This window comes from Tympanuchus pallidicinctus, unplaced genomic scaffold (genome assembly GCF_026119805.1).
Source record: "Tympanuchus pallidicinctus isolate F22 unplaced genomic scaffold, pur_lepc_1.0 scaffold1, whole genome shotgun sequence".
NCBI lineage: Eukaryota > Metazoa > Chordata > Aves > Galliformes > Phasianidae > Tympanuchus > Tympanuchus pallidicinctus.
This window is the reverse complement of record NW_026294618.1, coordinates 78,285,643-78,312,858: the sequence shown is the minus strand read 5'-3', so window position 1 is coordinate 78,312,858 and position 27,216 is coordinate 78,285,643. Positions and strand designations below refer to the sequence as shown.

At 37.4% G+C, this 27,216-nt stretch overlaps 1 protein-coding gene across 9 annotated transcripts in view; it reads right to left on the bottom strand.

Annotated features, from left to right (window-relative positions):
* BIRC6 (baculoviral IAP repeat containing 6) overlaps window positions 1-27,216 on the bottom strand; it is a 181,760-nt gene that overhangs the window by 17,073 nt on the left and 137,471 nt on the right. For all 9 annotated transcript variants that reach the window (XR_008206958.1, XR_008206963.1, XM_052683945.1 and 6 more), the window contains exons 66-72: window positions 20,660-20,870; window positions 12,747-12,892; window positions 11,122-11,232; window positions 9,716-9,933; window positions 8,944-9,105; window positions 6,994-7,071; window positions 8-196 (exon numbers count right to left, since the gene is read on the bottom strand). Coding sequence is in view for 7 of the 9 variants with exons in the window: in XM_052683945.1 (XP_052539905.1) it covers window positions 8-196; window positions 6,994-7,071; window positions 8,944-9,105; window positions 9,716-9,933; window positions 11,122-11,232; window positions 12,747-12,892; window positions 20,660-20,870 (1,115 nt within the window). In the remaining 2 variants the exon portion in view is untranslated. The remainder of the gene's footprint in view (window positions 1-7; window positions 197-6,993; window positions 7,072-8,943; window positions 9,106-9,715; window positions 9,934-11,121; window positions 11,233-12,746; window positions 12,893-20,659; window positions 20,871-27,216) is intronic.

The following is a 27,216-nucleotide window of genomic DNA, read 5'->3' as shown; positions in this document are numbered from 1 at the left end:
AGCCCACCTCCTTAAAACATGGCGATGGATTTCTGATTTGTTCAAGCATTGCCCACTTGACTGTTGCCTGTCGTATATTTCCATCGTATTCTCTGGAGCTCTGGGTACCACTTGGAGTACCTCTTGATCGTTCATAACCAGGTTCATTAAAATATGGTTCTGCTACAAGTATAAGAGATTGGACAGATACTAATACCTGTTAAAAGAAAAAATATATGTATTAGAACTGCTATTCACGTGCTTTTAAAAATATACGTAATTTTGCTTACTTGTATGTGAAAACACTTATGACAAAGCATTCTTATTTGCAGTACAGACTGTTTGCAAGTAGGGAATGTCAGTGCTTTTAAACGGAAACCATTACTACACATTATAAATATAATGCTTACTATTGCGAATTTAGTTCAAACACATAGAAAATGTAAAAAATAAGTTAAAAATATATAAAAATAAGCAAAATAAAGCATTTAAAGCAATGCATTTCTAATTGCAACCTTTTGTGAAAGAAAGCTAATTTATCAAGTTAAATCAAAGATTCTTGATCCTTTCTTATTACATGCCTCAGAATGATACTGAGGTGCGAGGCATCGCTGCAGTAGATTAAAGAAAAAAAAAGAAAAAAAAAGGTCCGTGCAAATGTTCTAGAACTGACTCTCTTCCCAGCCTAGATATAACTTAAAGCTTAGGAGTATCCCCTTATTTAGGAGTCTTGTTTGCAAATCTGTATGAAAGGAGTCACTCTTTTCCTTGGAACATGCAGAACATACAGTTTACATCAGATAGATACCGTGTCAGCAACAAAGAGCTGTTCTCTCAGAAGGCAGTGCCCCAACAACCAGGTAGTTCTGCTCTGTGCTTAGGAGCAGCACTCTCACAGATTTTCTCTTGTAGCAACACGAGCAAATAAACGTTTCAGCTTTCCACACTCTCTCTGTCATGTTTATTGACTATAAAGACACAACGTCTGAACAGTAAGTTCTTTCAAAACAACGGCTAAGAAGGAGTTGAATGACCTAAGTTAATCTCACCGCCACCTCATGGAACCACATTCTTAGCTCTTTTGATGCCATGACACTTTCTATTTGTATACTTGATGTGCTCAAACTGTAGTACAGACAGGCAATCTAGCCCACCAAAGCCTTGTCATGGTGGACAGAGCACATGCTTGTGTAGTGGGAAATGTAAACTAGAGTTCTCCAGTTTGAGGTGAGGTGGAAAATTAAATATTGCCTCCCTTCCCTGCCATGCATAGAAGAAGTAGCCATGGCTATCTTCCTTTACACTTAAAAGTAAAAATGCAGATAAATACATTAAAATATACAGAATGTTCTGCACAAATGGGATCTCAGCAAGAAAATAGTCATTTGTAACACTACAAGGGAAAAGAATGATCTAATTCTGTTCCAACAGCTCAGATACCTAAGGAGTTGTAGTGATTTGTGGATTTCGTAGTCATTGCATGTGTCTGGAAATAATTCAGTTTTTGCTTTTTTGAATTTTGTATTTTAAATATATAATTTCTAAATAGCTATGGTAGAGAAATTTGACTATATGCAGCACAGTACTTTCTTGGCCTTAATAAGCATTTGTTATAATGTATAATAATTGTAATGAGTAAAAAACTCTAAACTGATATTCCAGTTTAATTTGGGTCAGTAAAGTCAATTGCTGGAGTGTTTTTGGGTGGTCTGTTAATAGTTCCATCTCTGAGTCAGAAAAAAAGCATGCAGTACTTAATTCTTTCCAAGCAATTTATTTCACCCTCCAGCTGTTTTCTATTTAATCTACAAAGTGTTTTTGTCTTGGGGGGAGAAATGACAGAACTTTTTCCAACAGCTCCCTTACTACTTTCACAAACTTTAGCTCTAAAAAACTTTAGCATTTTGAACTTAAATGCTGTATGAAATTTCTAGCAACCAAATCTACTAAATTCATATAAGAAAAAGTACTTCACTGAAAATTAGCTTTCTTAATATCTATCTAACATCAGTTTTATTGTTATAGTTCAAAACTTCATCTCTTGATTACAAAGTTGGATGTTGGGAAAGATATACCATGTAAAGAACTACAACTTAGACTTCCAAATCATATTTTTCGCTTGTAGAGAGCATTAACATCTCCAAGCACGAAAATTCCACAGGCTCCCTGGGACGTTTATCCTAGTGTCACCCTCATAATGAAAAAGCTCTTCCTAATATTTTATCAACATTCCCCAAGTGCCATCTTATGTCATTAGATACTTGTCCTGTTGCTCTATATCTTTAAGAGGTATCTGGCTCTATTTTCTTTATACCTTCCCCATCTCTCTGCCACTAGTTCTGCCACCTTTCCGCCCTATCTTGTAATCCATCTCTCACCTATTTGGCTATGATACTGAAGGGGACTGGAGCAGAGGTTTTGCCGATGTCGAAGTAAACTATGTCCACTGCTCTCCCCTTGTGCAGAGACAGATTCTCATAGTAGACATCTAGTTGGTTCATTAGGCTCTATCACCCCAGTACATCCATATTAACTACTGTCTTCAAAGTACTTGAAAATAGCTTTCAGGAAGATTTGTTTCATAATTCTCTCAAGGACTCCTGTGTTGCTAAGCAAGCTGTAAGCTCCCCAGACTGTCCTTCTTGCCTATCTTGACAATGTGTGAGATTGGCCAGTCATTGGGAATCAGCCATGCTAGTTGCGACTTCTCAAAGATGAGAGACGACAGATCTGCAATGGCACTGGCTAGCTCCCATGATGATTTGGTTCCATGATCTTGCAGGTCCAGTTGCCTTGAATACTTATTTTCTCTGTTGAGGGCAATTCCTCTTTCTCACAGACCGAGGGAAGTCATGGAAAAGGGCAGGCAAATTTTAGCCCTAAGGAATGATGAAGAGATTACCTCTGCTTTTTCCATGTCCTCTATCACTACATTTTCTGATCCACTGAGCAGCAGGACCACAACTTCTCACTGTTTTCTTTTGCTGCCAACATACTTATAGGAAACCCTTCTTGATCTTTGGTTCTCTTGTCATTTTCAACACCAGCTAAGCTTTGATTTTTCTGAGCCATTTGGCCAATGCCTTTATATTCCTTACATGAAGCCCATTCCCTCCTATACCCACTTCTATGTACTTTCTTTTTGCAGTTGAGCTCAGGCAGGAGTTGTTTATTTACTCATGCTGGCTTTCTGCCACTCTTCTTTGATTTGACACATGGAATACATAATTGCTAAGCTTTTAGGGGACTAATCAACCAGCTCTCCAAAGCCAATTCCTGAACAAGTTGAAATCGCTTCCGCTGAAGAGTTTCAACTTAATATGCTGAAGTACAAAGTTGCATAGTACTTTAGAATCTGGAACAGGAAATCTACCTTGTGCTGTGAAGTAACTATTCCAAGGAACAAAATGAGAAAGTGCCATGGGAACCCTGAATAAATCATTGCAAGTTGTTATTTTGCATGATGTATGTGCTTATTGCTTAACACATTCCTATGGCAGAAAACTGAAAATGTTAAGGACTGTTTAGACAGTTATCATAACCTAGTACGTCCTGATAAATTCTGGGCTAATTTATCACTGATTGTCACTAAAGATAGCACAACTATACTTTAACTCCTCAGTTTTATTCCACTACTCAGTTTTCTTGTAGAATTCAGGAGTACCTTTACAGTTTTTCACTAGTATACATCAATTGTTCATCTCTTAGAATGTGGAGCTTTATCATCACCATAAATAGCTTAAGATATAGACATAATATGAATTCCAGTAGATGATGCCATCTTAGAGTCTTCTTAAAATAGATAAATAAATAAATAAATCGTCCAAGCCAGTCCATGTGGTACTAGGAATGAGCTGCACATACAGCAACTCTTCAAGACAAGAGCAAAAGGAATACTGGTTGAAAACAGCATTTTGAGTAATTTGCCAGTGTTTCTTTTCTAGTGTTCCAGGGCTATTCAGAAGCCTTGAACAAAGTGAAATGAGCTTTCAGAGCCACAAAAATATCACCTGTAACTCACCCTATATGATTTCCATAATTGATTACCAACACTCATGAATATGTAAGAAAATCAAGCACCAAAGCGAAGACTGGTGGTAGACTATAAATACAGCAGAATATGCTTCAGTTTTGAGCATCTCAAAGCCAGACTGAATTGACTCCCTACAGAACACAAAGTCCAACTTCAGTATGTGCACCTCAAGCTCAATTTAAGAAACAAAACCTGAATGTTCAGTGAAATAATTCAAGTGAACACTTCCTGCTAGTGTAAAAGCCAGCCCTGCCCTCCTACTTTAGAGCCATTCTCCCTCTCTCTCCAAGGTGCCTCTTCTTTTTTTCTGTACCAGCGCAAGTATCTTCTGCTGGAAATAGAAGATTTCTGAGAGAATAATTGTTTCTAGTTGGCTGTAGTTGGAGACCCAAGACATACAAAACGAGAATGGACACAAAATTACTTTCAGAACTGAAGACAAACCCGATTTCTCTGAATTCTCTAAGTAACTTAGCAAAGTACTTTTAGAGCTGTCCCAATTCAAGAGTAATTTCAATTAAGACTGTTTTGAAGTATGCAAAAACTTTATTAAAAAAATCCCAGGGTTTAAAAGTTAGTTTCTCATACCAAAATATTACATTACAGAGATAGTAAGGAAGGTAATTTGCACCACGCACATTCTGTCTGTGAAAGCTATCGCAATTGGCACTATACTTTGTACTCATTTCCAAATGCTAATTATATGGCTCTGTGGAAAATTACAGCACCCACCAATATTGAAATCAGAGAGCTCACCTCTCCCAAACATTGTTTTTATAGAAAGGTATTATCTAGAACATCAAAACTTAAATGCACTTGTAAGCACCCTATGCTGCTACCTCACTGCTAACCACAAGCCATTGTTCCTTATAAAAGCATTCAGTCAGAGCAGCCTTTCAAAACATTTTTATAAGGACAGTCTTTATTATATTGAGTTTTACTGAAAGATCATACTACAACATGTAAAAAATCCAAGTGTATGGGGAAAGCATATCACATGTCTGAAAGCAGCTTGCTGGTTTTTTATGTATTGTTAGAATAAAAATAGCATCTTCCATTATTTTTACTATTTTAAACTTGGATAACAACTCCATTGGCCACTTAGGAGAAAATTAAGGGAAGTCTAAAGGTCTAGATTTCTTCATATAATAAATGGGATGTTGCTTCACTTGACAACTATGTAAATCAAATGATTATGAGCCATTAAGATGATAGGTTGCCTGTACACAGCTGAATTAATCTTACTGGCAACTTACTTCTGCACAATCACACTGATAGAGTCTAACACTATGCAGCAGTTCCAGTGAGTTTTAAGTAACTTGAAGTGGCTCATCATGCCGTGATTGCATAAAAAGGTGGCTGCAAACAAGGTACTATGCAACCAATTAATATGTACAGCAGTTACATGGATCTTATCCACATCATCTTAAGTGGCAGAGAAATCCCCACCATAAACTTTTGATCCTATTCACTTAATCACTTGTTGGATCTTTGAGCTTGGAAACTTTCCTCAAAATAAATAAATAAAAATAAATAAATAAATAAAAAAAAAAAAAAAAAAAAAAAATTCTGCCTGCAATCAAAAGCTTGTAGTTAAGGATCAAGTATGTTAATACTCCAGTTAACCTACAGAAATTAACCAGTAAGACTTGGCATTATGGAATGGTTTATAGCTGAAGAAAGTGAAGTGGTGAAAAAATCTGAGTAAGATAATCTCATAGGTAAGACTCTATGAGGATTGATCTCCACACTTACAAGAGCACCGAAGTACCAAAATAGACAACATGCTCTCAGGCTCCCTTAAAAGTCTAAGTTGGATGCTCTGATACCTTGAACAAAAGGAGCCCATATGGACTGGGTTACAAGTGTTCAGTCCAGCCAGGTTCAATGTAATTTTCTTGATTTCCACATACAAGTCAAAAAATGTGGAATCAGTTGGAATTGTTTCTAGGCAATCTTTCGAAATCAGTAAGATGTAACTCTTTTTGTATTTGACGGATCACACCTATTATGAAAGTTAACTAGTTTTAAGTTATCAGCTATTCATATTTAACTTCTGCGTAAAAGAGGCGAGGATTTGCCAGATAAGACAAGATTGGTTTTTTATTGTAAAGTTGCAACATTTTTCAGAAGTATAATTTGGATTTTTTTTTTTTTAATTGCATTAAAGTGATCCTCACATAGGTGAGACAGCTTTTCTCAACCTTGCAGCATTTGCCAATACAAGAAAATATTTGAAGGAAGACAAGATCTGGGAGTTTTGTATTCTGTGAGTTTTCAGTCCAGCTTCTGACAAATTCAAGCAGTTATTTAACTCAATTGTAGCTGCTAAATATGACTGCCTGGGTATAAGTAAACAAATATCACTAAACAAATATACAAATATATGCTCCCAGTGCAACAAAAGGATGTATACATGTGGGACTAAAAAAAAATCAGCTTAAAGAGGCACTCCTCAAGAGAAACTCAGAATGGCTTGAGTGCTGGACATTCACAGCATATTAATTTCATCCTTACAATAACATTGAAGTAACAATCAACTGTTATGAACTCCCCCACAGCTCCTTCACCGTGCACTGAAAGACTCATATGTAGATACATCTACCTGCATTCATGAATCTGACGTGAGTTAATTCTCCCATGCTCTGAACTCCTTGGGAATCAGACTGATTATTGCAGCTTTTTATCTTCTAAATAGCAACACTTACTAATACAGCTTCTCAGTTGGACCCTGCTTACTGACCTAATACATAGGTGAACTAAATTCCAGCCTGTTTGCAAAATAATGCTTAGACATTTCAGATGAACAGGTTAGTACCAGTTACAGAACAGGAATGTCACAATAAGACATTTTATGGATGACTGTTTTGTTTTTCCTTACTCAAGGAAGAAAATTCCAGAGTAAAATCACAAAGAGAAAGCGTTCAGACTGACAAACTTACTACTCAGTGACAAACTGAAGAGAAACAAGAAATACTCACCTGCAAAAAACTTGATGTTTGAGGATTCCATTTCTCTTCTGGCCTCCCATGCCATGTGTTAAGAATGCTTAAACATACCTGAGAAAGTCACATGATTAATACCACAGATAAATACTATAATAAATTTGCTTTGCTTGGGTAGAACAAAATGTTAGCTTCACATCAAGTTCCTTTTTTTTGGGCAAATTTTTGTGTAACTTCATTGCAAAAGACGAGTTTATTTCCCATGAAATTAATTTGAAATGAAAGTGGATAAAAGTAATGAGGATAAGGAAGATCATATGCTGATAAAAGAACAAAACAAACGCATTACTTTCCTTCAAAGAAAACTTACGGATTCTAGTGGCTCCAAAAATGAATGAATCATTAATATCTGATGCTCTATTTTCTTCTTTAAATACTGTTCTAACACTTCTTGTTTTTAAAGAAAATCATTCTGACTAAGCATTTCAAAGGTGCTCTCTGTCTCACTAACAAGGAATTGAAAACACTTATCAACTCTTATGACTTATCTGAATTTTTTGTAGTCAAGTCGATAGAGTTCTGGAACCTTATCATGATGAGAATGGAACAATCAGAGAAGGGAATGCAATGAGTCAAAATATAAGAAATCTAGATAAGAGTATTCACCGTGACTTAATGCGAAGCATGAGAAAAAGGATAGACATTCTCAAATTTGAATTACATTCAGTGTCTATGTTAAGAAAAAACTCTGTGTCTAGTACTGGAAAGGAACGTTACAGCTTCTGAAAACAGTAAGCAAGGGGAACCATGAAAGGCAGTGGAAAAAAGGAAAACCATTGGCCATAAACATCTTGCATTAAAGAAGTTGAGTGCCACTCTGGTACAGTCAAAGCTTTTTTGTTGGTCTTCAGTGGAGATATATAGATAACCATTTTGGTTGTTCTACATAGAATTTCATACGTGCTTATTTTTGATATATGTGGAAGTTGCATTTCCCTGGTACACACCTGATTTTCTGTGACGTTTTTGGAACCTTCAGAATGAGGTATACCACAACATGGAGACTGCGGGCTAGGAAGAGCTCATCATTTGCTTCATCTTTTAATATAATTTCCAAAAGTTGCAGTATTTTTTAAAGCAAAATGGTTATTCAATCCTTTGTTTAGAGTTGCATTTGCTTTTTATAAAGGACAATTTTTCCTCCCTTTAAGAAAAAGCACTTTTGCATGGAGAGAGAGACAAGGTATGGGCAAATGCAACTAGTTGCAACTGATACGAAACACACTTTGTCCATGGAAGGAATCCTGGGTCACTTAGCTTAAACAGATCTCTGCCTGACTGATTTAGCAAGAAAAGTGGAAAAGAACATTTCTGCTGATCATTTGATTGTAAAAGGAGGAAAAAAAACACCAAACCAAGCACCTCTAAATTCAGGGAGTGTGCAATACCTCTCTCAGCTTTTTATACACAACTGAATATTTTAATTAAGAGTCAGTTATGAGCAAATTTTCTTAAGTTTTAAGAAAATTTGGAAAAGGAATTGCTATACCACTGAGTAGCAGTAGAACTCAATACTTTGCAATGTTATAGATAAAGACATGCAGGGTTTTACCACAAAGTGGTACATTTTTTTCACTAAGGTGCCTGTTAAGCTGCTGATCAACCCTTGCCCTTTTCTTAAACCTTGCTGGCCACAGCTGTGTGACAGCAGGACCTGTCTCCATACACACACAATCACAAAGCATCTGGATGAGCAACCTACATTCGGACAAACTACCAGGTTTGCCAAACCCAGAATACAAAACATACCACATTCTGGGGGCAAACATGACTGGAAGCAAAGTGCTGAGTAAACGAGTACTTTGGCCTCCCATTCATAAACTGTTTAATCTTGGAAGATCAGAATCATCATGCTTAAGACACAAAACCACTAAAGAACTTAAACGGAGAAGTTCCATCAGTTTCACAAGAGTAAAGTTGACCTACCTTGCCATCGTTGTAGAGATTTGGATTAAATCTCACACTGTGGCCTCCAGTTGTCTCCAGATTCACAAGTGGAGGGGAGTTAGGATAATCTTGTGGAAAATACACATCAAACTCAAAGCACCCATTTGCATAAGGGGTGTCTGCTGGACCAGTAATGAGAACCTACCAATGTTAAGAAAGCAAAAAGACACTTTTCAGAAAGAAACCTTATATTTGTCATCCAGTTGAGATTTCTGCAAATTACGGGAATAATTTTTATTTCCAAACACAACTTATCAGAAATTATTATTAAATATCATCCTCACATACAGGCTATCAGTCTGTTCATTTCAGTAGTCTAGATAACTGAAGATCCCCTGCTAATGTCCATTTCTCCTTACAGATTACAAACGGAAAGCAAAACAGAAGGTGCTAACATGTCTGCCTTCTAGCTTCAGGACAAGAGGTGCTCAGTGTATTTCTCCATACCAATCGTTTTTAACTGACTTAATAACGTAGTATACAAAGATACACTTTTGACTGCAATGGAGTAGCAAAACTACATTTTTCCTTTCAGAGAGGCTAAAGAACAAACCCTGTCCTATTAAGTCTACTTCGCTAACAAAGTCCTCTATTGGTAGACGGATGCCCATCAAGTTCTTAAAAAATCATCAGACTAAAATACCACCAACTATATTAGTTTAGAAGTTGAGATAACAACTGAAGTACAAATGAAATACTTCTGTATCTTTTTATATACTGAGCTGAAAGAGGGAAATAAAAAAAACATTACCTTCATAATGTCAAGCCGCTCCTCATCACAACGTACAAAAACACTGGATGAAGATGAGAGAGGCAGTGATGTTGAAAGAGTCACAGCTTCTTGTGCAAGACGTCGGGCTCTGGCAGCACTGTTGGCATCACTTGCATTTTTTACCTGAGACATGTAGTGGTAATTTACTTTAAAAACCAATTTTCCATCATCATCTTCAGAAACCATTTCAAATGTATCTAGAAGAGGAAAAAAAAAAAAAAAGAAAAAAGAAAAGCCTCAGGAAAAGAGTGAAGTTAATAACAGATCAGTCTTGGATGAAGATTCTGAGTTTTAAAATCAGGAAATGTGTATCAAGAAAATGTGCAATTTGGGAATTAACAGTGATCTCAAAAAACAAAGCATTACCAGTCTTGAGTTAAATGAACTCCTGCAGCAAATTTACAAGCTCTCATATGCAACTTGTCCAATGTATGCCATTTCTGATTTGGAAGGCTACCAGCTTCTCCAGGCCAGGAATATAATGGTATTTATAAACACATAATAATGCTACTAGTGCCAACAGCATTTAATTGTGTCGTGGTTGCAAATGTTATTAGAAGATCATACAAAATTACAGTGAGGTTAATTTTCTTTAGTCATTTAATATACAAAATCTGCAGCTTGGCTGACAGAATGAGAAGCTGCCATTACAAACTTTCCTACCTGCCTATTCCTGGCATACAACTCCACAAACACTTGTGAGGAAAATCCCTTACAAACACAGCAGCAAATAAATGTGACTGCAAATATTGTAACTGCAACTCAAAAAATATTCATAAATACGCTTCTGCAATAATTTTACAGCTCTATTTGGATAAGATACTATTCTTCATTAATTTCTTCAAACACATTCTCTTATGGCCAAAATGAGCACTGATTCTCACTGTGTTTTCCAAATGCAACATACTGAGTTTCACAAAACAGCACAGAATGAAGTTTGCGACAGTTCCATTTTACTCTAATACGTTTTCTTCTGAATTCTATTCCATTTAAAAAATAAAAGCCATATTTTTAAAAAATGTACTTTTAATAAGGCTTGATAAAAGCTTTAACAAAAGTATTTTTATATATGAACTAATGTTGCAATAGAATCTGAGGACTGAAAATCTCACAAATGAGTACTGGAAAGAAAATATGAACATCATATCTGAATTCTGTGACTGGTTCCATTCACGTAGTACACAGATAAAGTAACACATTTCCTATTTGTTCAATGACCACATTAGCTGGCAACCTGAGAATACCGACTTGTATAATTTTCCATGTATGAAAAGTATCATTTAAAAATACCTTAAAATTATTTCAAAATATAATCATGGTATCATTGCAACAGATTATTTCTTATGCACACGCTTTCTAAAATACATTCACACTTCTCAACCTACCAAACTGGAGTTTTTTCATGACAGCCACATACTTTTCTTCAAGAGAGCGTAAAACAGACAACGGTTTGGGCTTCACAGCAGCTTTTTTGGAATATTCAGCCATCTTCTTTTCTGTTAAATAAAATGTGATGATTATTTGTAGTTAATGTAATTCTGGGGCAAATACACCAAACATTTGGGGATTATTTATCTTGAAATGACATTTTATGATTACAGTATCTGCAAAGAATTCTGAATACTGGGGATCACTCACAACATACAGATTTTTTTCACAGTATCATAGAATGGCTTGGATTGGAAGGAATCTCAAAGATCATCCAGTTCCAACTACCCTGCTGTGGGCAGAATTTTCAACCACTAGATCAGACTGCCCATCAAGCCCAGTCTTAGAGCATCCACAGCTTTTCTGGGCAGCCTGTGCCAGTTGCCTCACTACCCTCTGAGTGAAGAATTTCTTCCGAACATCTAACCTAAACTTCCTCTCTTTCAATTTAAAGCCATACCCCTTTGTCACTATCTACCTGTGTAAAGAATCAGCCCCCCTCCTGCTTGTAAGCTCCTTCCAATTACTGAAAGATCATGATGAGGTCTCCCTGAAGACTTCTCTTTCCCAAGCTAAACAATCCCAACTCCCTCACCTTTCATCATAGGAGAAAGATGCTCCAGCTACTATTTTTTTTTTCCCTTTTCCAGGCAGCAGTAGTAATTTAAGGCTTTTAAACAGCAACAGGAGTATGGGGAAGGGTTGAGGTCATGGTTTCATGCTCAGCTATGCTGATTTGCTGCCTCTTCTGTCTCATTTCTTATTCTGGGGGATGGAGAGCTTATGCTATCAGAAACACATTCTTAAAGTGCTGCCAGTTCTATTCTGTTCCTTTATCCCTAAGCACATTTCTCTCAAGAGATCTCTTCCAACAGTTTCTTCAACAACCTGATGTTTGCTCTACTGAAGATCAGGGTCCTGACTCCAGTCTTTGCCAGGCCCACATTCCTTAAGATCACTAAATGGACCAGGGCATGGTTGCTGCAGGCCAGGCTGCCTCTGATCTTAACCTCTTTAGCCATCTCCACATTTCTCACTGTTACTTTTCATTATCCGAACAGCTAAATAAAGATGGTTATCTCAGCTCAGGAATAATTCAAGACCAGTCCTGCCATGAGTATTCTTTTATCCACTCTCCAGTATCAGGAGCTGGTTATAAACTCCTTCACAAAACACATTCTCACTAATTACATCACTTCTCCTTAGTTTTCTTTACTAGACAATCGGGTGGTTGGTTGGCTATATGCAGTTCAATCCACAATTCAGATTTTTGTTCTGCCTATAAACATGCTAATTCACAAGGTTTAGCTTTAATAGCAAAGGCCTTGCTACTATAGGTTATATCTCCTGTCTTCTAACAGGAAAAACAATGTACTACATAACGGTGCAGAAGGTTATGAGATGTCCTCTAACTTGATTTATTCTATATCCTGATTTTAGAATTTAAGACTAATGCAAAGCTCCAGACAGCTGCACTTGAAAATGTAGCCAGTCACTGCAGCTGGGGGGAAGTCTTTTCTCTTGCTTTTAAACCAATTTTAAATTATCTGTCAATGAGCAAATAAAAGTATTTCTATTTTACCTTGGTTTGCCTGGCGTAAACTGGTGGTAGCAGCATAAACTATCTCAGCAGTCTTCTGGATGTCTGGTACCAAAAGTGTCAGTCCCTCTGGTTCTTGATCAGAAGCATCGGGCTTTACCCCTGCTTTAGCCTTGTCTTTTTTAGACCTGTGGATGTACAAACATATTTATATATTTTGATTGTGATAACTCAGTCCTTAGCAGCATACTCAATTACTGAAATGAAGATGTTATATTTAATATTAACTATGCCTGTTTCAGAATTTAACACTTAAGAGCTGGAATAAATTTACATTGTTATACTGCAAAACTTAGAGATTCTAATGGTAACGAGCACTCCCTGCCTCATCCTCCCAGCTGTCTTCTGTAAATATTTTAATATCACTTACAGATTACCTTGAATTGGAAGGGAACCATAGGGATCACTGAATTCAAGTCCTCTTTCTCCTTTATGGAGGACTCTTCTTCAAATATCTCTATACCCACCAGAACACAGAACAACTGCAAATTCTCCAAGCAGTATCACAAATGCAGGGTTCTGATGCAAGTCACATTAGCTCACTGAATGGAAGGATTTAGGATCCTTGTTCACTAAATGGATAGATTCAAAATCCTCATTCACTAAATGGAAGGATTCAGGATCCCAGAAAGATCCTTCCTTTGCAATAGCCTATAACCTGAGGTCTGCACTGTGCTGAAGGTTACAACCTTGTGAGTCACCAGAGATGCTTCCCTGCAGAGGTGACGACACCCACAGAGACTCACTGCTCCTGCAGTAGATGATGGCATGGTGCATGTGTGGTGGAGAAAAGAATGCTGTACTGAACAGATGGTTAATAAAAATGGACACTGACTCAGTTCCATACAGACTCCAAATGTAATCTGAACTGAGTGTTCAGCCTAACCTGCCCTTACAGGAGCAGCCTGGGAAACTGCTCTGCATTGCATCACTTAAAATGAACAAAGTTATGGTGAAGATCTAAACAAGATAAACAGTCAAGAAGCAGCAGCTTTCTTTCCCACTACCATACCTAGAAGCAACCTTAGCAAGAAGAATTAGCAATGTAATGCTTTGATGTTCCAAACATATATATTGATAAATATCAGTTACAATACACTTTATTTTGAACTAGATGTAAATAATGCATAAATAACTAATCTCTAAAGTATTCAAAAGAGATGATTACATCAATAACAAAAGTCTTTGCACCATACCTTATAAAATAAAAACATCCCTAGAGCACACTAATAACAAAATTCATTACTGCAGCATGATACAGTTTCTGTGTTCCAGACTTGATCCAATCTGATGTTAGCCCATTGATGACTTCAAGCAACTCTGAGCTTTCAGATCCTCCAAGTCAGGAGGAACGCACTGAAGGCAAACAGCACAACTCAGAGTTCAAGAAACAGTTTAAAAAACAGCAGCTGCCTCTCTCATTTACACCATCTGAAGTCCTTATCACTGTCTTTTTCCTTGTGGAAATCTAAGCCAAGATTTTTTAAATAGCTCGTGTTAAGATTTGATATGTGTATTTGAGTTCACTAAACCTCAGTGATAGCTGACATCTCAGACACACTAGCAGGCAGCAGTTCCAGGAGAGGTGTACACAGTTAGCAGTGCTTGCTGTTGGTGTAGAACTCTTATACTTTTACTACAAAATCTTGGAGAAAAATTTCTTTCCTCATTTTGCCTTCCTATCCTTACTTGATTCAAATCTATTGGTATCTAGATTAGAATATCAGCTTATTGTGATTAATCCTGCACAGTTGAGGCTGCTTCAGGACTACCTTATATACATATATTCAGTTATTTACACAATTACTTGGAGATATTAACAGTGATTTTTAGGTTTGCAGTTTATTTACAACCAACATATGGTAAATCAAACAATTCCCTAGTCTCCAGATGGGGAAGTCTGTCAAGGATTCCCCAGTGGTACAGACTTTCTGATATACACTGATTACAATTTTTGAAGTTCACAGAGTTTTGTCATCACTTGCCTCCTGAGACAGAAATGAATTTCATTGTCAGTGCACTATTATAGCTGACTTTTAGGTTATTTTACAGCAGAAGATCACAGCAGCCCTTTCAAAAATCACATCCTCATAAAATGGTTCATTATGACTATTTAATGAATGCAATTAAAAAATAGATTAGGTACACTAAAAGGTTAAATCTCATATGGAAGCTCTGGAACTGCTGCTGGAGGTGTGCATCTGGTCCATGCACCCACCTTAGGTAACAACAAGAATGTTCACATTCCCTGGCGTGGAAAACCCAGGCACATAAACAATTTCCATCCTGAAATGGCTATAAAAGGCATGAAACAAACGTAACGTAAAGCTCAAAATGTGGAAAGTTGAATGGGGTTCACATACAGCTGATGAACAGGGGACTCGGTACACCCAGAAGTAAACACAGAACACCGGAGTACCTTGTGGCCTGCTGAGGCCTAGCGGTCTCCTGCATGGAGCCTGAGAAAGAAATACTTGCAACAAGATTCTGTTGGGTTTGATGCTGGAGGTCAGAAGCAGGACTTTCAGGGCAGTGCCAACATTGCTCTCAGGACAAATTTGCAGCAATACAGAAGACCATTTTTTGGTCCCTAAACCTATATCTTTATATAATCTCAAACACATGATATTATTTTGTGTCCTAACAAAAGAAACCCACTTAGGTGAAGTATTCTCCCATCTGTGAGCATGTGTAATACGGGCAGAACAAATTATTAGCTGCAGAAACATTGTCCTCCCTTCTTGGTACCATCTCCACTCTATCCTGCTGCTGCAACTCTGCCAGGACTCAGAGCTGCAGCTCTCCATATCGTGTGTCATACACAGGTCTCAGAAGGCCAAAGAGATCCCAGCTGGGGAGAGGGAGTTGCTAAGAATTGCAGATGCTCTCCCAAAACTATGAATGAGGAGATCATACTGAAATTGAAGTGATAAATACAGCAGGATCCTTCCATCTTTCCTGCACTGTAGCAGCCTGCACACACATTTATGCACACATAAAAACTAGCAGCGTTACCACAGTCCTGAGCTCTGAGTTTTTCAGTATTTCAAAGTATCCGAAGAACCAATAATTCGAATAATAAACTAAGATAGAAAATACTGTTTTGAACTGTATCTTATCTATTTTTAGAAAACATTTACATGTCTGTGTTATGCTGTGCATTTCTTTCCACCAAGATTTTGTGTATGCAGCAAAATGCATCAGTTAATTAACACAGGCCAAACCTTTGTTTAAATGTTACAATTTTCAGAGTCAAGCAAGAGCCAAATATTTAATTAGGACTTAGAAACTTGCCTTGCAGTTTTTCACCCACTGAAGGAAAAGTGGACAATATCCTGTCAACTCATATTTAAAAGGATGACAGTAATTAATATATTTGCTAGAGAAGACAGCAGTGTACATGCTAATAATTTAAGCCATTAATTTAGCTTGTGCTGGAAGATGACATCCTTCTTTTTACACTGTGCTAAATGAATAATGAATGATACACTCCCAAGGCAACTTTAATTTTTAAAGCCAATACTTAGAGTTACTCACTCATGCCAGGTACTTAGAGGTAAACGTGACAATATGGAATGATACATTTATCAAATTACTCACAAAATAAAAGCAGTGAACCATTCTGTACTGCAGAGATGTTGCTTGGAACAGAATTCTACTCCATTTTATACTGATGGACACTTTGTTGTGATTAAATTGCCATGAGATCGGTATCACCCAGCCCTAATGCCAGACACCAAATAGATGCACATTCCTTCCAGTAACCTACAGATTTTTAAACCAATATCCTGAAATGTGGCAAAACAAACAAGGGAACCTGCCTTTGCAAATAGAACTGAGAAAGCCTAGTAGCCTCCTCTGAGATGGCTCCGCACACTCATCCTCAGGTGCTTCAAGTACTGTATTTACAGACTGTAAATTGAAGATTTCAACAAGGATTGCAGGACTGCTCCCTGCCACCAATCATGAACCCTGAACATGAGAGTTCCCCAGAAAAAACTGGTAGTGGTTTTGTCTCTTAAAAAACAACAATTAAATAATTACACCCAAATTCTTGGGACTTGATTAGAAAGGAAACTGTTATTTGCAGAATGCACCGTTTCATTTAGAAGTTTGTAGAAGATCAGTCAATGCACTGAAAAGCTATAGCAGGGAAAATGCTGCAGGCTCAGCGGATTATATTCTAACTTCTCTGCACAACAGAAAAAACAAAGAGCTCCAACAGCAGAGTGACAGGCAGGGTCAGATACTTTCAGACCATCTTGGAACTGTGCTGCATTAACTCTTAGCAGCAGAATGACAAATGACAGAAGTGTATGAGACTAAGGAATTCAGGTCTTCCTGAAGCAGTGACCACTTGGGTGGCCTGGGTGTCATGGAAAGTAAAAGCATTTCTAGTTAGGAATTTCTAGACATAGGCTTGCTATGTTCGACATTACACAAATCAGACATCAGATTATTTTGTCTAACTGAAGCATTTGCCACAGACTTCACAAAGTAAATGGCTGTTCATACATGCCTGCTTTGCTGCACAGAGTTCTCTGCAGCAGAGGACAGGAGAAGAACAAACGTCTCAAACTCACTTTCAGGACAACCCTCTCGGAAGCACTGCAGTTAGTGATGGCTTTGCCTCCTTATCAGACCAACAGCCATGAGAGCGGCTGATTCCTAAACATCTTCTCCATTATCCAGAAGGTTCTTGACTTTTCAATTCAGTACTATGGCATTTGAAGATAATGAAACTGAATGCTAACTGGAACCCAAAACCAAACTGTTCCCTTTGAATTTTGGATGGAAGTCATGTTCCAACATGGAAACGACATTTGGTAGACATGCAAGTTAAAGGAAAATGTTGTCTTTGAAAGCAGCTCCCATAATTATGTTGTTCTTATGGCATTTGACCTAAGAAGGGCAACAGATTGTCCCATTTAAGTAATTCATGCCAACACTTGCTTATATTGCTGGCAAACCTTCAGCTAAAAGGCTGAGAACGAAAACCTTCCACTCCAATGATTCCAGGCTGTCCAGGCTGTTGGTATTTTCATTCCATTTTATATACAGCTATACAGCTTTAAAGACAAACAGTATTATGCTTAAACCAATGAGCAAAAGGCATATAGATAATATAACTGAACCAATTACATTTAAAAAAAAAAAATCATCAGTTATTAATACTGACAATAATTCTATGCCCAAAGAATTATTCTTCATTTTCAGATCCTAAGATGACACTAAAGAACTATTAGTACCATGTTTTATTTCATCAAAACGAAAAAGAGTTTATGAGAGTAATGGTCAAGTGCTATTCTCACAGAGAATCTTTTTAGACTTTAACTTAGGGAAATAACATGAGAAGGCACAGGTTTCCATGCCCATTATATCTGAGACTACCCAACAGATGCCCAGACTAACAAAACAAGAAAGTATTTATACTGGAAATGAATTACACAGAAGCCAAATACAATTTTCTTTCCTATTTTAAGAGGATTACATAGACTGATATTCCTATGACTGCCACAAAAGTGGGAAGCTCTTGGACAGATATCGAACATAAAGTAATATTACTCTCTTTCTCTTGTATTAAGTCAGCAAGAAAATCACACTGTGGTACTACATGCTTGATGCAAGACTAGAAAGCTAAGTCAAAAAGGAGAAGAGAAATTCACAAGAAATTAAGCCCATCAGCAACTACTAGAAATTATTCCAAATAATAGGATTCCTGCTCAAAATTTCAAGTACTAATTGGCCTGTGTTCTCAGTTTACAATGGGAGAAAAATATTTTACATACACCTTTTTCAGATATTGTATTTATCTCTGTCTCATGATATTTCAGCATATGCCTAGGGAGGTCATTTCATTTTTTCAGGCAAATATGAATAGTGTTTCTTAATGAGCCAACTTCATATTGGAAGCAATTGATGAACCTAAGAAACTTCTTAACTGCTGGTGGCAGAAAATTATTAAGAGATTAAGAATGGGAATCTGAACTGCAGCATTTGCCTTTCAGTTCTCTCACTTCCCTCAGTCAGGGCATAAAAAGCTGATTCAACCATCACAAAAAAACCCATACTCAAATCTTCAGCTCTGGAAACTGGAAAGGCTTTCATCTCCAGAAAGAGATGAAAAGTTGGTTGTGAAATCTGTACCAAGTCCAGCACCTGCCAGAGGCACAAGGGATTGGGAAGCATGCAGGAGCTCCTTGCTTCTGTGAGTGCCAGTCCAGTGACTGTTCCCTCCAAGCAACAAACACACACAGCACCAACTTATTTGGTCAACTGATTTAAACGAAGTCTTCTCACACTTGTTGCTTGCCTGGTGAGCCATAACAGAAGTGCAACCTTTCATGTAAATCAACAGTTAGGTTCAGTGACAGCAGAATTTCAGAAGATAAGCCAGAATTCTGCAGAGTGTGAGAATCAAAGATCAAATTCATCTGATCACTCAGAATTGCTTTGAGAAGATGGCTTGGTCTTTGAAACAGAACAGCCAGAAACCGCAAAGAACCGAAAGAAAGACAAAACTAAGTTGTTCAGGCTGTTAGATTTATACAAAATGGCATTATATTTATCCAAAACATGCAGTTTGTCAGAAGAGTGAATTCAGAAAGGGAAAAACAATTTAGCAATACAGGTACTGGTTGTTCCTGAACAGAACAGGAAAAAGACTGCTGGTCTAAACCTTACTGTTGTTAAGATCCATGGCCCAACCAGCCTAGGACAGATAATAGGACAAGAATACCAGGTCTGATAAAGCAAAACTGGCATGTAACCATAGAGTAGAACTGTGGAGCAGAATCATCAAGGAAAAATGCAGCTACCAATTAGCCTGAGTTCCCACATTTTGTGGAAAAATCTGTATTTATTACTGGCTTTTTAAAAAGGCAATAATAAAGGGTGGTACCAAGAGACTGGTCTTACTGAAACAAGCTGTCATTTATGACTTGGCTGCATAACTTTCCTTAAGAAGTCCCCTGAACTCTGTATGGTGCACAGAACAAGCCTGTATGGCTTTATACTGCAAGCCTCATGCAGCCAGATAGCATCACTGCAGAGAAGGGATATTTGGACACTTTTCCATTTGTTTGTTAATGGCTCTGTCAGACTGCAGGAGTGTCTGACAAGAACTGTCAAGCGTGGAGTTTCTTGGAAAAGGGTAGAAGACCTTGAAACCTGGCACAGACAGCTCCAGGGCATTCATTTGTAATTTCAAATCATCTTCAGCATACCAGCTCACCTCTAAAGCTCATGTTAATGGAAAGATTAACTGTTGTAGAATCACCGTGTGCAGAAGCATTCTTTACATACGTAGTGCCAACAGATAATGCTAGTCAAAAACCTTCAGCTATCTTAGGCTTGCAGTACACAGTAGAATTCTCACCACAAATAACAGCTAAGTCTTTTGCCTTCTTAATCTTATACTTTGTGACAGAACCCAAAAAGGCTTCTCTAGCCTCTGACAGATAATCCCCTGAGGAATCCTTACTCAACGGGTATCCACTGAGGAATCTTTACTCAATGGATAAAGGAGCACAGTAGCACATACAAGAAACCTGTGACATTTCTGGTAAAAAAATATCATCTCATTTAATCCTCCTCAATCTCACCCTTTACAGAATGGGCATGTTTAAATAGCTTCCAAGGATGCTCCTGCTTTCAGACTGACAGCAGGAAATGTAAAGTCCTCACTGAAAAAAGAAATTTGAAATGTGAAGCTCCTAGACTCTTAAGCAGCAGTCCTCCTTCCAAAAAAAGTATGAAACCCACCAACTTATTTGTGTCGTGGAAAAAAAACGCTAGTAAGTAACACAATAAATTAGAATATATACATAGTAAAGACAAAGGTATGTTCTCAGTCTGGACAGTGGCATAACGGCTGTGATAATGAGAACAGTTACCTCAATCGGTTGGTATAGGTATCTACACAGGTCTTCATTTTAGCTAACAAGGTCCCAACAGAAGCTTGTGACTCCAACTGCTCTTCTTCCTCTTCGCTACTTTCTCCGGACAGAGGAAGCAGTAATGGCACCATCGACGTGCAAGATGCGATGGCACGGAGTAATTCCAACAGGGCTCGGTAGAGAGGGACGTGTCGGGCCATGTCCAAAACTAGGAGGAAAAACAATTCACGTTTATTACTAAAACTATATGAAACTAATTAAAATGTTAATGACAGTTATATAACATGGTATTTTGTAACAGTCATTTAACATTTATGTTAAGTTTTAATTGACTTGTCCGGAATAAATTGGGAAGATACCTAGAAAACAAAGGTTAGCAAAAGACACAAGAGGACAAAAGAAAAAGTGCTAATGAGTACACAGTAGATTACCACACCAACAATTCTTTTCTGGAAGCTTATTACACAAACCTGGCTCATGGTGTATGCTGGCAGAGATGGCAAACAAATATCTATAGGGGAGAAATTCTAACCTTTTACTCCCAGACAAAGTGAAAAGCTATATAGTGTAGCACTGCAGCATTTGGCATTCTAATAGCATAAGCAGTAATAAAAAAAGACTTAAATATCATCCATTTTTATCTATAGTTACATTCTCCTTTGGGAAAATTTGTCTGTATTACTGCAGGAATATTTATAGTCATGAAATAAATTTACCTGCTCAGAGGTCTAGCTTTTCTCCTTTCCAATTAATATCATCTTAAAAAACAATTATGCATTCTTCAGAGCATGCACTATTTGAAAAGGATGCATATTTTATCTGCACACTTCTGAACTACAAACCAAAAGGAATAAGAATATATACTAGAAGGCAAAGTTTACAGTTCTAGTGTTGCTCCAATTGATAAGAGTAACTGAGGCAGTACATAGCTATCAGCTCTTCTAAGTAGGAAAGACATGCAGAGACACTCATGATTCTAATGGATTCTCTAGCACCACATTGTTTGTTTTTCTTTTCCACTTGCCTGGACAAATATGCAATGGATGTCATTTCAACTGACTTTATATCATTAATAGAAATCCTGAAAATGTAGCAATACTCAGATACTTTAACACAGCTGCTTCCTCTGTCCCCAGGACATACTATTTTTAACCTAACTGCAGAAAAAAAGCCATTGCTCTAGTTCAAAGTGTTTACAAATGACTGAGTTTGATAAAATACATTTCTGCTTTTTCCAACACACACACACAAAAATTAACTGACAACTTGCATTAGGATAGAATGAAGCACAGAATAACTCTTTAATGTTTCATTTAGCACATCTCACCCTCCAAGCTACAGCATATCACAAACTCTCACGTCCCATTACCAATCCCTTAGCACTAAATGCAGCATGATGGCTCAGGATAAATAGCCAACTAAAATTCAACATGCAAGTTTATCCAAGTTTTCCAAGTCTCTCTTCTTTGATCAAAAGTTTGCCATTTGTATTTTGAAACTACTGAAACACCCCAAACACTTGACTGGGCAAAGTTTTTTTTGGTTGAACAGAAGGAAGATCTACTGAAACAAAGCATTAATCTGTCAGGTTTGGTATCACAGCTCTGAAAACACCTTGTCCTTAAACATATCATATTTAAATCAAACCCCAATGAATTTAAACATCGGCATTTGAAAAAATCACCTTCCTATTTTCCATAAAATATATATATAACACACATTCATTCCTTATGCTCACAGCCCACTCTGCAGTGAATAAAGACTGCTCCACTGAAAAATCCCTCAAACATGTAAAATGCTCAGTAAAGCAACAAGAACAGGTCTGAGGTGAAGAGGTCTGTGAAGGGCTGGTACATCTGGGCTGCTGGAGAAAAAGCGTGAGGGGAAAACAAAGAGATGAGATAAAATGCCCTGGTGTATCCCTCCTCAAAGTCCACCTCCAGCCTGCAGTGCTGAAACCATACAAACAGCAGTCTGCTGTCAGACAGCTGGGGAAAGGATAAACCCCAACCCTTTGATAACCACAGCAGTTCACTCCTGGAAAGCTTTGCTCTTTCTTTAATTTAACCAACAAATTTTCTCAAGGCCAGAAAACATCATTTCAAATCCTTCAGTGCCTGTTTGCCCTCTCCTCCTTGGCTGGATGGAGAGCTACGTTCAAATTCACTGCTGTGAGAGAAACTGAACTGACATCAACTTCAACACACAAATGTCTTCTAGGAAGAAAGGACAGAATTTATGTTTTTATCAGGTTCAACTAACTTACACTGCTTTGCAATTGTTCCCTTGTGAAGCAAATGAAAATTTGCTTGGTTTCAATTTAAACACTCTACTTTTAGAGAACAGCTACCATTTTTTAGTTTTATTTTTTACTTTCATGTTTATCACTGTTTTTAAAATACTGCCTTCTAGACTCTTCTATCTCAATTCCTTGTTCTCCATGCGTCTTACTCTACTTTTGTTCATTATACTTAGTAAAGATTATGATCTGTGCAAGTATGCTTGTCCAAAATACCAGAAAAGAATTCCCCGTAGTCCCCAGTGTAAAACCAAACAGAGAGGAAAATTTTCTCTCTTCAGAACTGGATATCTGGGTAAGTATAAAACTTGCTGTAAAGAGCTCAAAATCGGCAAACTGCTGTTTATTATATTTATTGGGCAGTTCTTCTATTCCTTGTGCCTCGTTCACTTACAATTGAAAGAAGATGCCAAACTGACTGCAGCATCTGTTTTCTGAAATAAGATGACTCAAGCATTTTAACAATCTCGACATTTACTTATAATTAGAAGTTCCCAAGTGGATTATGCTCCATTTTTAAGTCACCATGCTTAAGCCACTAGGAGCACACAATGCTTCTCTGTAAAGGAGCCACCTGGCCCAGCTCTGCTGCTGTGTCCACCCTCTGCTGCCTGGACCAGCAACGTGCACTCATGTGGCCACAGAATCTCCCAGCAGTGACACAGAGCACAGCAAAGCCTCCATGGTCAGCCTGGAGCACCCGGGCTCCAGCATCATCTTCATTGCTCCTAGAGTTTGCAACATACTAAGTTAGCTGGGATCCATGAGGCACATGTCTTTCCTTTAGATATCATTAGCTGTGTAGATGGGAGAGTACTTCAGAAATACAAATTATATGGCTCTTTAAAAAAAAAAAAAAGAAAGTCATTTAGATCCTGTATTTAAGTCCTTTAAGGGAACCAAAATTAAAAGGAATCAGATTTTCTCCATGTAGTATTACGGAGAAAAACATACAATGCAAATCTGAAAATTAAGAAATCCCATTTCCATCAAATAGATGCAATGGTACCTTTAGACTTCCATCCTTACGTACCTGTACCTCTCTGTCCATAATCACAGCAAGTTGGCTTTTAATCAAATATAAACACCAGTGAAGAACAAGTGTTACAAGTAAGCCACTGCTGCTGCAGCACGCTGTACCTTGGGAACACATGGAACTTCTCTTCTGTATTACTGAATTGGGCAATACAAGTTTACAGTAACATTTTATTGATGTTAAATACAGCGTCTTCCTGTGTTGGACTTTCTTTTCTATATATCAGAAAATAAAAATAAGTAGTTTTGCTCTCAGAGATGCTATAATTTGAATAGTATTAGTACATCTTAAATATATCAGAATTATTTTTATATGGGTGCTTCAGTTGTATAAGGCAGCACTAACAGCATTTAAGTTACATGGGCACATACATGAGCATACCAAACAGCAAATACACTGCATTCCTAAGAAAATGAAAACGGGAGATTGAAATTCTTGGCTTGGTAATAAATGACAGATGGATACATTACCCAGGATTCTCTGCTATTCCAGCACCAAAAATATTATCCAATAATCACAAATATCTGTTTGTCTCCTGCTGCAGTATTTGCAATTTTGAAAGGCAAAGAAGCCTAAAAACAGGTCAAAAATGGCAATTCATAAAACCAAGCTTCCCTCGTACCTCAGCAGTGAGCAGTTCTGACTGGGGGCTGGTGGAGGGGTGAAGAAACTGAAGTGATTTTAAGAAGTCTCCACTGGCAGAAGGTACTGAGCATCTGTCTTTAGAAAATGCCCATCTTTCACAAATACCAAAAGGTTGTGAGATATGAAAGCACCTACCACATCGCTGAAGAGTTCTCAACACAATCCAACTATTCCTGGAAAATAACTGACTTAGGTTCAAAAAAAACTGTGTGTGATTTTAAGAGATTTGGATTGCCTTCCACATGTATTTATGCATCACTGATACAGCTCTACTTCTTAAAAGACCTAAGTCTACCCATATGCAATTACAACCTCAGTATATGAAAAAGCACGTGAGGACAGGTAGCTTCATAGGATCAAGGTACTGCCTCAAATTATGTAAGTATCTGTAACAAGGTAATGCCCCTGTGGCTCTAATGCACTTGCTTTCTTTTACTATTACACAATATTCAAACAAAGAATAGCCAGGCCTAATGGCCCATTAAATAGATAATACTGAGCAGCAATAAATTTTTCTGCAATTCATTTAACAACCTCAGTACAACTTAACTGGGTACGAGTAAGATTATAAAGCTTATTTCCATTGTAATGGACATTTAAAACATAATACAAAGAATAAACATATTTATTTTATAATAAAAGAAATGATTAGTATAGTATATGCACTATATTAAAAATGTTCACACTTTACAGTAGATTGAAAAAATAGAGAATAATTTCTAAGAAAATGAAGACAAGTTGTGCTTTATAGGGATCTAATGTGAACGTATTCCCACTGCGATTCTCACTATGACTAAAACAGGAATTTCTACCCCAAAGTGCTTGTAAGGGTAATGTAAAACAAGGCAAAACAGACGCCTGTGGAACAACTACCACCTAAACAAAACCAAAACCCCTCCAAACTGGTTTTAAGTGCATCACATGATGTACACACTTCTGGCTTTTGTAGCACAAGGAAAGTATATCCTGTTGCCACTGCTGAAGGAAACAAGGCTGTGCTGGCACCAGGCACTCTTTCCAACTTCCTGCAGTTCCTACAGCAGCCATGAGCATACAGCCATGTTTAAAAGGAAACAACAGAAAGGAAAAGGGCATTCTGTACAGAATGCAGAGACTAGAAACAAGAAATATGAGGTTAAACCTAAAAATTCCTGCAAGTAGTATGGCTTGCATTTAATAGACCAAGAGAGGAGAAAAAAACAGATTAAAACTTGAACAAAATGACTTTTATAATCCACGATAAATTTGAATTCCGATTTTTACAGTAATGTTCTCATCTCCCATACTAAGAACTTTGCTTCTTGCATGGGGCACTTTTCAGAGACCCAAAAGCCTCCTCTGTGTCTCGCTTCCTCATTTGATTTGGATCTACTTTTCCCCTAAAAGATAAAACAAATTAGACTTCACATCTTCCTATGAAGACAAAAAGTATTTGTTCTTTACCTTCCTGTCCAGAAATAAAAACTCTGCCTCCATTTCAACTAATATGAAAGAAAGGTACCAATATTTACACAGAACAACTCTATTATCACTCTTCTATTTACATCAGGCATAAAGGCTCAAGGTTTGCTATACTGCATTCAAATCTCCCTGGCAAAAACAAAAGAATCCAATTACCAACAAAACCAAACAATCCAACCACAGAACACTTTTGCACTCCAAGAAACAGGTTTTTTTTGTTTTTTCTTTTAAACAGTAACAAAGTTAAAAAGACATTGGTCTCCTCAATTTAAAAAGATAGAAGTAAATAAGGTTATTGTCATTTCTCTTATTGAAAACCTCGAAGCTCAATGTTAAGATCATAACTGCGGTACAACACACATCTGCCACTGATGTATTTTTATTAACCTTCACAGCACTTAGAGATTCTCTCAACTTTGTACCATTCCTAAAACATGCCTTATAATTACTGAGGGTGTGCTTAGTAGTTATTCACAAACCTAAAATGCATAGCTGTGTTTAAATTAAGTTTTTCAGGATCTCCTTCTCCCATTAAAGATTCTCAGCAGCAAAAAAATGCCACTCCTCAAAAAAGCCACACAAAAAACCACTGATTTTGTATTTTCAGTTAAAACCGTCATACAGCCTTGCAATCACAGACACTGCCAGACATCCATGTCAGACACGGTGCTTCCAGGAGGGCCCCACTTCCTTTTCCTACAGATTTTACAAGTGCAGGTGCTCCTCATCCCCCTTTGTTGCATCTTTTCAAACATACGATCTATGAATGCAGTCCATGCTGCAGGCAATAGTGTCAGTTCCACGTATGTCATGCTCTGCTGCCTCTTGATTTTCTGTTTCACAAGCAACCCAGGGCAAGCCTCTTTTATAATAGGCCTAATTAGCACCCTATGTTCTGTTACATTTTGACAGAAAAAAAGATTGCCTGCAGAATATTTCAAAATCAGATATCTTAAAGGAAACATTAACCTTAGGGCAAAAATAAAAGCTTTCTAAACATTGTCATCTTGTAATCATTTAATTACTCTTATTTTTCTTTGCTTTTCCACATATAAGAATGGCATAAACATTTTCATGGTACCATTTTTGATCATCAGAAAAAAAAAAAAAAAG